The sequence below is a fragment of the Pan paniscus genome, chromosome 11 (genome assembly GCF_029289425.2).
Source record: "Pan paniscus chromosome 11, NHGRI_mPanPan1-v2.0_pri, whole genome shotgun sequence".
Lineage (NCBI taxonomy): Eukaryota > Metazoa > Chordata > Mammalia > Primates > Hominidae > Pan > Pan paniscus.
The window spans coordinates 111,300,001-111,312,110 of record NC_073260.2 but is presented as its reverse complement, the minus strand read 5'-3'; the positions used below and the strand labels follow the sequence as shown (position 1 = coordinate 111,312,110).

The following is a 12,110-nucleotide window of genomic DNA, read 5'->3' as shown; positions in this document are numbered from 1 at the left end:
AACCAAAACCTTCAGAATGTGGGATGAAAAACAAAGAAGACGCCGTGACCATCTCACCTATGGGCCACACTGCCCTCTTGTATCTCTTGAACAAATATTCCCAGCTCTCCTCTGTTTTCACTTCTTAGTCCCACAACACTAAACCCAAGGCCTCCAGATGGAGGTTTGAGGAGCTCAAAAACTTCTACATGGCGACCCTGTTTAGGAAACAAAGCAAGAAATAAAACTAAAAGCCAGGCCATGCATGGTGGTTCACGCCTGTAATCCCAGCACTTTGGGAGGCCAAGGTGGGAGGATCACTTGAAGCCAGGAGTTAGGGACCAGACTGGGCTACATAATGTGACCCCATCTCTATAAAAAATAAAATAAAACTTAGTGAGTGTGGTGGCACACATCTATAGTCCTAGATACTCAGGAGACTGAGGCAGGAGAATCCCTTGAGCCCAGGAATTTGGGACTGTAGTGAGCTATGATCACAACACTGCACTCCAGTGTGGGTGACAGAGCAAGGCATGTCTCAAAAAAAACTTAAAAGCCAATTACTGCAGTAACAGTCATCTTATTAGAATCATTTCTTTGTTTAAAAAAAAAGAAATTGAAAAAAATTTTTCCAAGGTAATTGTTAGCACTTTATCCTGAAGAATATTTCTATATACAACATATAATACTCAAATTTAAATGATGATAAAACTGTAATAGAAAACGTCTGAACCATCTAAACTCCCACAAAACTGACTTTTTGTTCCAATGTTTTCAGATGTTATAAATGTCACTATATTCTTCAAATTATCCATAACTTGATCACATTCTTAAATTATTACAGGTATTACAATAACTAACAGAAAGAAATGTTCTTACCTGGGCCATATTTTTGATAAGCTGATCAAATTCATCACAAGCAGGTTTCCCATTAATGTGTGGAATACTAGGTCCTGTAAGTGCTTCCAGATTCCCATTGTTTGGGGATAATAAAAACGATTCATTTTGCAGAGTAGGAATCACAGCTGGGCTGAGATGAGGAACGTGGGCATATTCAATATTTGAAGTTGCTGAAGTTGCAATATTTACCTAAGAGTAATGCAGGGATTATTAAGAATTTTGACATTCCATAAACTATTTCATAGAAAATATCCCAAGGGTACAAGGACATACAAATGAAATTTCAAAATGTCCAAATCCTTTAATCCAGCAATTCTATTTTGGGAAATTTATTTCAAGGATGAACATTAGGATAATACACAAAGATGTGTGTGCATCACTAAATGTTCAATGCAGCACCATTTATTAGATGGGAAAATTAAAAAACTACCTCCAGGGTTCAACTTCAGGGTACTCATTAAAACACACCCATAAATATATACATCCACACATACATTTTTCTGTCCCCAGATCCTATGAAGTAACCTCTAAACTCTCAGAATTTCCCCTCTCAGAATTTCCTGAGTGATGAGGTATCTTTCTTCTTCATGGTGGGCCCCAAGGCCACATGATATAAGCCCAAACTCGGAGCTGAATTTTAATCATATAGGCAGGACAATCAATCACACCTATGAAATAACACCCCAATAAAAAATTCTGAACACCAAGATCAGGTAATCTTCCTGGGTTTGCAACACAGGCAAACACAGCTATACATGTGTTTGTGCTTTAAGCTAAGTGCTATTATGAGACTCAAAAGTTTAAAAAAAATTAAAACTTTATAAAGGAAAAAAGTTACAGTAAGCTAAGGTTAATTTATTATTGAAGAAAGTTTTTGTAAATTTACTATAGCCTAGGTGTACAGTATTTATAACTTATGTATAAACTCTATGCATAAGAGTTTTGTACCTGTCCTTAAAACAGAAAACTCATTGTTACCAAAGTTACCAATAACTCAACCATTATATTGGCTATCTAGTAGCATACAGTATATTGACTATCTAGTAGTGTACAGTAATGTCGTAGGCCTTCACATGCACTCACCACTCACTCACTGATTCACCTACAGTAACTTCCAGTCCTGCAGGCTCCATTCATGGTACGTGTGTCCTATACAGGTGTACCATTTTTTATCTTTTAACCACATTTTTACTGTACCTTTTCTATATTTAGAAACACAGATAATTACCATTGTGCTACAACTGCATACAGAACTCCATATAGTAACATGCTGTACAGGTTGGTAGACTAGGAGCAATACCAAATAGCCTAGCTGTGTGGTAGGCTATATCACCAAGGTTTGGGTAAGTACACCCTACGATGTTTGCACAAGGATGAAATCACCTAATGACACATGGCTGTACTCTATACATATTGTTACACATCGATTCTGGGAGAGTTATACTTTCCCAGGAAAATGGAAGCTTCCAGTTTGGAATCCTCCCATAATCTGCACTACGCATCTCTTCCTTTGGCTGACTCTTGACTGCATCCTTTCCCTACCATAGATCATAACCAGGAGTTTAACAGATTTCAGAGATTCTCTAAGACCTTCTAGTGAATTATGAAACCTCAAGGTGGCTAGGGGAACCACGCAAATTTGCAGCTGACATCATAAGTGAGGGTGGTTTTGTGTATCCTTATACCTTTAACTTTGTAGCTGGACCCTAACTCGCCACAGTTGGTATCAGAAGTGTGGGGCAGCACTGGCAGTCTGGAGGACTGTGCCCTCAAATCGTGCTGTCTGGCTAACTCCAAGTACAATGACACACGTAACAACAATGGAAAAGATCATCCCACTTTGGGAAATGATTCTATAATTATTTGTGTGTGCCTTTTAAAAGAGTTTGAAGTTAAATCTAAATAATAATAAAGCAATGCAGTCAATCCTAATTTCATATTTATGTTGGGTGTCTGGATTGTGACTTTTTATCTATAACTACTTATCAGAAAGCTTACTTCATTGATGTTTTTGGGTCACTCTCTGACCTCATCTCCTAGCAGTCTGTCCCTCACCCACTTAGCCCTAGCTGTGCTCCCCTCCAAACTGTGCCTCAAAGTGCCAAGCTGTTCACTCTACCAAACAGGTATATCCTTCCCCAAATATCCACATGCTTCCTTATTTCATTCAGGTGTGCCTAATCTCACCACAGAAAAGTCCTCCTTCGCATCCCTATCTAAGACAGCACCATTATACTCCACGAACTTACTCTACCCTGTTTTAATTCATGGCACTCATTACCACCTGATCCACACCCTGCTGTCATGAAGCTTTCATCCCAGTCAGTGGAGACTGACTAGAATGCAAAAACTCTCCAGTGGAAATTTTTGACTATTTTATTTTTACTATGCCCTCATTCTCTAGAAGAATGCCTTATACAGAGTTGTTCAACATACATTGGAAGAAAAAAAAATGTTTATCTATTTTTTAAGGATCTAACTCTGATCCAATCTCCTGAACAACCTCTCAAGTATCATCTCAATTCTAAGGATGATGAAATTACGTAAAGTCACAGAGCTAAGTTGTTTGTGACCTAGATTTTTTTCATCACGGTGTTCCTATCATCCTTGTATTATACAGAAAACATACAGTCCTTGTATTATCCACAAAACATTTGAGATATCATTTAAAATAAAACATTAGGTAAAAAACATCCACTGACAGAAGCTATCAAAATATTTCACAATATGTCACCAAAATCTATACATAAGAGTTTGTTACCTATCCTTAAAAATAAAACAGAAAACTCATTAAGTTACCAAAGTTACCAATAACTTAACCATTATATTAGCTTTCTACAATCACAGATGAAAAAGAGATCAATGTGTTGAGAAGAGACTTTTGGGAATCCTTTTAAATGTTTATTTTAAAATCCAAAGCAGGCATGATCAATTATTATTTTTTCAAAAGTAAGCTTCTTATGCCAAGATTGATTTTTTTTTTTTATCCTGAGCCATGGCAACTTCAATAAAGTCTGCCAGCTCAATAAAGACACGCAGCTCAGGTTGAAGCAGATGGCATAATGAAATTTGTGACAGGCTGAGGATCCCACACACCAAGACCTAATGGCTATGGTATGTTTGCATAGGAAAAAATATTTGGACTTATGCTATGGTAAGCCAGAATGAACAAATCGCATTCCGAGAATAGAGAGTCTGTCTGTAAGAGATTCATGGTAAAAGAGAAGCTCTGATATTATGAAAGATTAGGTATACAGGCATTCTAAGAGTAAAGTGAGTGAGAGCAGAACAAGTAAAATATTACAAAATGAGAACTGTATAAAAGTATTTAATATCAATTGTCATTTCCTAATTTGTTAAAGGTTTGAGGAAGGTCAATGACTCCTCCTGCTTCATCCCTGACCTTGAGGTCTACATAAATGCAAAAGCAGAGGTTATAGAGATCACATATTTAAAAACTATTATTTAATTATACCACCATACAAAAGTCTTATTTATAAATTGGCAAATTTATACTCATAAGAAAAAGCAGAAAGGCACCTTTGATTATGCTGTAATTGTTTATTAAAATGGCTTTCTGAACTATAATCTCTTTGAGGAATACGAGTGTATCTTATTTGCCTTGATAGGTCTGTTCATAGCAGTCATGCCACAAATGTTTAATGAAAAGATCTTGATTCTCATCCTTGGCTTATAGAATATAAAATAAACAAAAGAAAACATAAATATCTGGCAATTTTTATATACAGATAAACATTCTGTATAATTTATGGAAGTTATTAGTAAATGAGCAAGAGTCACCAAATAATTATCTGTTTTCTGTTTAAGTTCTGGCTGAACATTTCAGTCTAAAAGGGGCTTTTATGTATTTAGCAAATAAACATATATTAATTTATGGATTTTAATTAGTGCTATTGCCTAAAACATAACCTAAATATTATACAACTTATTCGATTTAAAAGTCTGCAAATTCTATGTGAAAGGGCAAACTAAAACACCTTCTAAGTATTTAAAAGTACAGGAAAAGTCCTCCTAAAAGATGCAGTCAGAACCAGTATTGAGTCACATACTACAAAAGGTCAAGTAAAGCAGAAAAAATAACAAAGAAAAAATATGTACCTTATTTTAACTTAAAACACATGTATATTCATTTGTATATAGGATTTCTTCATACATGCAATTTGTTCAATCTGGCTTACCATAGCATAAGCCCAAATACTTTTTACTATGCAAACATACCATAGCCATTAGATCTTGGTGTGCGGGATCCTCAGCCTGTAACAAATTTCATAATCATAAACATCTTTTATCATAAATATGTTTTACAGTTTGAGCTAACATAACTAACAATTTCACCAATAACTGTTTTATCAATTCACCTATATAGTTTATCAAAATAATTTAAATATTTTCATAGAAAAACTTGTCATAAATTTGTATATTATATAATAAAGTTGTGCAATTATAAAATAAATACAACTGGTACAAATAGCTTTAAAAATGACTTTTTGAGAAATGCACATTTAGCTGGTACAAGCTAGCGAAGGACACAAACTAGAGCATCTCTGAATAGACAAGTGTTTAGTGCCCTGGGTATCATTCAATATGCCTTCCAGAAGAAATGGACAGTATCTTCTTAGGAAGTTCCTCATTTGCAGGTGTGCTAGGAGAGCTGTTTCTAGAGTAGCATCCAAGAAAACATAATTTATCTTTAGTTCTATATACAATGAAAGTCACTCTGTGTGAATAACTGTATCAGAGTAACCTTTCCACTGAGAACAATTAAAAATGTGTATAAGAGCTGTTAAAAACAAATAAATAAACCACTTTAAAGGTATCAAAAAGAAACCAACTCTTCTGCCATACTCTGTTGATGCAAAGAAGGCAGTATCCAGCCCATATCAAACAGGGGAATATACAGAAGCATGAATATCAGAAGGCAAGAAATACTGGCCATCTTAGAGGCTGACTAGAATGGCATACCATAGCAAAACAGCTAAAAGCCAAGACAGAAAGAAAATCTTAAAAACCACTAGAGCAAAAAGGTATCTAATCTTCAAAGCACAATAAGACCAACAGCTGACTTCTCAAGAAAAACAATAAAGGCCAGATGTTAACAAGATGATTTAAAAAAAAAAAAAAGATAAAAATACCTGACAACCTAGATTTTTCATGCCACACACCACACTTACACACACACACACACACACACACACACACACCCATCCACCCCACACACAATTACCTTAGATTTGTATAAAAGAAATACCAGAGTAAAATCTTGGGCAGAAAAACAATTAAATCTCAGAAGATCCCTATGCAGAAAGTATTATAGTACAAAAAGGAGTTTAAAAATGTAAATCAGTAGGAATTCCTTAAACCAGTAAATAATTTAAACTTGTAGAGCTTTAAATATATATGTAATTAAAGTACATACAGTTGCACAAAAGGTAGGAGTAGGGTAAATAAAGTTGAAGTGTTTTAAGTTCCTTGCATTTTTTGGAAAGTGGTAAAAGTACTAATTAAAGTAGAATCAAATAAGTCAAGGATACATATATCTGACATATGACTCATATCTAGAATATATAAAGAAAACTCAAAATTCAATAGTAAAAAAATCCAACTAGAAAATGGGCAGAAAAAAACAGACAGACATTTCAGGAAAGAGGATATATGGCTGGCAAATAAGTACATAAAAGAAATTTAGCATCATTAGCCATTAAAGAAATGCAAACTAAAATCAAAAAGAAATATCACTGCGTACCTATCAGAATGGTGAGGATGTAGAGAAGCTGGATTGCTCAGACATTGCTGGTGGAAATGTAAAATGGTACACCCCACTGAAAAATAGTTTCGCAGTTTCTAAAAACAACTAGATATGCATTTACCATACAATCTAGCAATTGCACTCCTGGATATTTATTGTGCAGAAATAAAAACCTAGGTCCACACAAAATCCATACACAATCGCTCACAGCAGCTTATATATAATAGTGAAAAATTGGAAACAAAATATCCCTCAGTAGGTAAATCCAATAAGAAATACTACTGAAAAATAAAAGAAGAAAAATATTAATATACGCAACTTCAAGATATCAAGGGCATTATGCTGCATGAAGACAAGCCAATTTCTACAGGTCACATACATTATGATTTTATTTTTATAACATTCTTGAAATGACAAAATTATAGAGATGGAAAATGAATTAAAGGTTGCCAGGGGTTACAAATGTAAGAAAGTGGTTAAATATGACTATAAAAGAATAGAATAAGGGAGATATTTGTGGTGATAAAATAGATCTGATCTTGATTGTGGGGATAGCTAGGTTAATCTATATAAGTAAAAACAAACAAACAAACAAAACAGAGGGAGAGGAGTGAGGGAAGAGGGGAGGGAGGAATTTAAAACAAATTTTGAACTGAATGATAATGAAGATACGACATACTGCATATACTGCAAACTACATCCAGAAATGTTGGATATGCAGCTAAATAAATGCTTAGAAACTTAGACTTAGATGTAAGAGGGAAAAAAAGGAAAGACAAAATGTCAATGAGCTAAGCATCCGAATCAAAAAGCTAAAATAAAACAGAAAACCAAATCAGAAAAGGAAGAAAATAACATATATTGCAGCAAAAATCAACAAAACAGGAAAATGATACAATAAAGAAATTCAAAAAAGTCAAAAGTTGATCTTTGAAACAAAGATGAGAAAACTGATTGTTTAATCAGTATTAAACAATACTGATTAAGAAAATATAGCAAACATAAATTTCCAGCTTTGGGAATAAAAAAAAGGAACATAATTAGACTCTACAGGCATGCAATAACCTTATGCAAAAAAATGGGGAAAAAAATACATGAAATGAACAAATTCCTTGGTAACACATTTATCAAAATATCAATAGTTTGGCCAGGTGCAGTGGCTCACACCTGTAATCCCAGCACTTTGGGAGGCCGAGGTGGGTGGACTACTTGAGGCCAGGAGTTCGAGACCAGCCTGGCCAACATGGCAAAAACCCATCTCTAATAAAAATACAAAAAATTAGCTGAGCATGGTTGTATGCACCCATAATCTCAGCTACTTGGGAGGTTGAAGCAGGAGAATCACTTGAACCTGGGAGGTGGAGGTTGCAGTGAGCCACTGCACTCCAGCCTGGGTGACAAAGAGCAACTCTATTTAAAAAAAATAATAATAATAGTAATTTTATATCTATCAATGAAATTGCATGCACTATTAAAAATGCCCCCTCCCCGCAAAAATAAAACAAGAACAGGTTTAGAGAGTTTCACTGGTAAATTCTTCCCATTTATTTTTCTGAATTAACATCAATTTTTTGTGACAAGAAAAAGGCTGACTTGTTCTCTGCTTTTTGGTTGAGGCCAACATAACCTCAATTGCCAACTCTAACAAGGATTATACTAGACAGAAAAGCTATAGATCATGAACATAAATAGAAAAATACTAAATGAGAATGTTAACAACTCAATTCAAAGATACTTAAAGAGGAAAATGATTATGACCAAGTTGGGCATTCCAGAAATGTAAGGTTGAATTAACACTTGAAAATCGTTTAGTCTAATTCACAAAATGAACAGAATACAGGAGAAAAACAGGATCAGTTCAAAAGATGGGAGAAAAAATAATGGATAAAATCCATGCTGTTACCACCTCTATTCAATATTAGACCCAAGGTTTTAGGTAATACGATAAGGCAAGGAAAATAAATTAAAAGTATAAAGACTAGAATTGAAGAAACAAAAACTGTAATTATTTGCAGACCACATAATTGTGTGTACTGAATATCCAAATGAATCCACAAATAAACCATTAGCTTTAATAAGTGAACTTAGTAAGCTGGTGGATGTAAAATCAATACCAAAAAATAAACTGTATTTCCCAGCAAAACAATTAGAAACTAAAATGTTTTCTAAAAATCTGTTTAGAATAAGATTAAATTTGTTTAATTGCAACACAACATAGGGTTTAGAAACAGACCCACACATATATGACCCCGTGATTTACAACAATAGTGACAATGCAAGGGAGAAAGGATGATCTCTTCAATAAATAGTTCTGGGTCAAATGGATATTCAAATGGAAAATTATTTATAAACATACACATGCACATAAATACTTTATTTCTACCTCACACCACATTCAAAATTTAAAAGGTAAAACGTTAATAAAGCTTCTGAGAGAAAATCTCTGTATTTTAGAAGTAGCCAAAGGTTTCTTATATAGGGCAAAAAAGAAAAAAAAAGCAATACCCACAAAGAAAAAAATCTATTTTTAAAATTTAAAATTTGTTTTTAAAATAAAAACAACTTCTGGTCATTAAAAGATACAATTAAAGGAGTGAAAAGGCAAAACACAAAGGAGAAAATGGTTAAAATACAAATACCCAGCAAAGAAGTTGTATTCAGGAAATATAAAGAACTCTTGTAAATCAGTAAGAAAAAGACTGAAAAATCAATAGAAAAATGGGTGAAAAAAAAAAAACCAGGAACTTACCAAAAGAAGATATCCAAATGACCAATCCCATATGGAAAGGTGCTCAGCATCATTACTCATCAGGAAAATGCAAATTAAAACAATAAAATGATACTATAACATATCCCCCAGAGTCATTAAAATTGGAGAAAATAAATTTAAAGTGGGTAGTACTAAGTGTGAGCATTGATGTGGAGCCACAAGAACTTTCATACACTAAATATCGTGAGAGAGTTGGACTTATAATCACTTTGGAAAACAGTTTGGCAGAATCCACGAAAGCTGAATATATACCTTAGGACCCAGAAATATCACTCTTAAGTGAACATCCAAGAGAAATACACACTTATGAATACTAAAACATAGGTTTTAGTATTCATAAGTTTAAAACATGAAAACTTCCTAAAACATAGGAAGTTTACAGCAGATTTATTTATAACAGCCAAAAACTGCAATCAACAGAAGAGTGGACAAGTATATTCTAGAATATTCAAACAGAAAATGAAAAAGAACTACTGCTACACATACAATACAAATGAATCTCACAGACACAAAGACAAGACAAAGAAGTCAGGCACAAAGCATATATGCTCAGACTGTATTTACATAAAATTCAAATAGTAATACTTATCTCCGAGATAAAGTCAAAATAGTGATTCCTAAAGGGGAGGATTAGGACTGACTGAAAGGTGAAACAAATTATGAGTGCTGATCATTTTCCATATCTTGATTTCGGTGAGGGTTACATGTATATTTAATTTGTTAAAAAAATCCTTGGCCACACTTTTTCCCTTTAATGTATGTTATTTCTCAATTTTTCAAAGTTTGCAAAATAAGACATATAATCAAAGCAAAAACTCTGGGGCATTCCAGTGAATGATGTAAAAACACGCCTCTTAAAGAAGGCAAGTAGTAGCGACAGCCTGTATACATAAAGCTACACCTTGTCTATCCGCAACCATGAATTTAAAGTTCATTCACCAGACATTCACCTTAAAATGAATGCAGAGCACAGGAACTAAATAACTGAAGACAAAGTTGGTCTACCACTGTGATGTGTGGCCCTCCACAGGGTTGATGTGGATTCAACTGGCTAATTCCCATTCCCAGAAGGAGTCCTTTAACAACTGCTCAGGTAAAGATGAATCCTCAACAAACATATTTTAACCTCTGTAATACATTTAGATTTGTCTTCCCCAAATATTATAAATTTTTAAAACTTTTAATCGTTTTATTGCATACCAAATTCTTTTTTGGAAATAATAATTATGCCATACTTTCACACTATTTTGATATATGTTGGTACAAGGCTAATGTAATTATGAGATTTCAAGATTATAAATTACTTATACTTCTTTTCGATAATAACATTTATAATATTTTGACCATATAACAATATGATAATGCACTCAATTTTAACCCAATAGAATATTTTCAAATACATATATTCATTTAACTAAATGTGCTATAAAGCATTAAAATATCACTTCTTATATTTCATCTATTCCTTCTGAGTTGTTAAGTGAAAAGGAAGTTAATATTAATAGCTTTTAGTGGTTACCATCCATTTTTGCATAAGTATTTCTGTAATTACCTACAAAAATGACTGCTTAGGATCAAACTTTATTTCATAAAGCATTTTTTGGTAGATTATCAAAATCTGTTTTATGATTCTGTTACTTTGACTTATTCTCAATACACAGTATAGCAGCAAGAATAAAATGACCAAAATACTTATGTATGTTTGATGGATATTATATCATTTAAAAGCTAAAATATATGTTATCTTAAATTAGGTTAGTAAGAAAAAATGACTACTGCTTTTGCAAGCCTAGTTTTGGTAAACTGTTTAAACTGACATACATTGCTAGTTCAGTTTCCCATATTTTTTGTTTATTTGCTACACCTTATTGTAATGAGAAACAAGAAATAAGCCATTCTTCAGGGAATTTGCTGTAACAGACGCACCTCTTAGAAATGCAGAATTTTTTTTTTTAATCATGCACCTTGTATTTTCTTCTTGCAGGACAAAAACATGTGCTTTTTTTCTTGTGAATTTACCAAAAATGCTGTAAAACACTCTCTGGAAATGATCCCAACTATGAAATGCAAAGATAGGATGCTGAGAGCATTCAATGAAATACAGCACCAAACATGATAGCAATCACAAGAAAAATTTTTTATACATGATAGGACTCCATTTCAAGTTTGGAACCTAGAGAGGCCTCCTTTTTCATAAATCTTTCAGTGAAATACTGATTAAAGCACAGCTCTGATGCATTATTGAACAGGCAAACCCTTGCACAGTAATTGATGGTGGCACTCTGATTTAATGACCCTTATTTTTAAAGCTAATTAAAGAAATTGAACTGCATGTTCAAAGGGAATTAGCTTAATGTGACGAAACTATTTTGGACATAAGGTAGCTCCTAGCTCCTGAACTAAATGAGACACAAAATGGAGCAATAAGTTATAAGAAGGGAAAACAATATTTTCAAATAGAACAAGCACAATTTTACATTTTCTATGAGACCTTCCTTTCATTCATTCAAGTATTTATTGAGCATCTAAAATGTCTTAAACATCACTAGGGGATAGGGATAGTAATTAAAGTGACAAAATGCTTTCCATAATCACTAATGTGTTAAATATCCTATAAAATTATTCTACTAGGCTTAGTTCACTCAGATACTGAGATAAGATACCTTTCTGTTCACAGCCATGAATTCTCAAATA

The 12,110-nt window shown here is 33.5% G+C and overlaps 1 protein-coding gene across 34 annotated transcripts in view; it reads right to left on the bottom strand.

Moving 5' to 3' along the window:
- MPDZ (multiple PDZ domain crumbs cell polarity complex component) overlaps positions 1-12,110 on the bottom strand; it is a 176,497-nt gene that overhangs the window by 118,056 nt on the left and 46,331 nt on the right. For all 34 annotated transcript variants that reach the window (XM_034967135.3, XM_034967137.3, XM_057298754.2 and 31 more), the window contains 2 exons: positions 859-1,068; positions 58-197 (listed from right to left, as the gene is read on the bottom strand). In XM_034967135.3, coding sequence (XP_034823026.1) covers positions 58-197; positions 859-1,068 — 350 coding nt within the window. The remainder of the gene's footprint in view (positions 1-57; positions 198-858; positions 1,069-12,110) is intronic.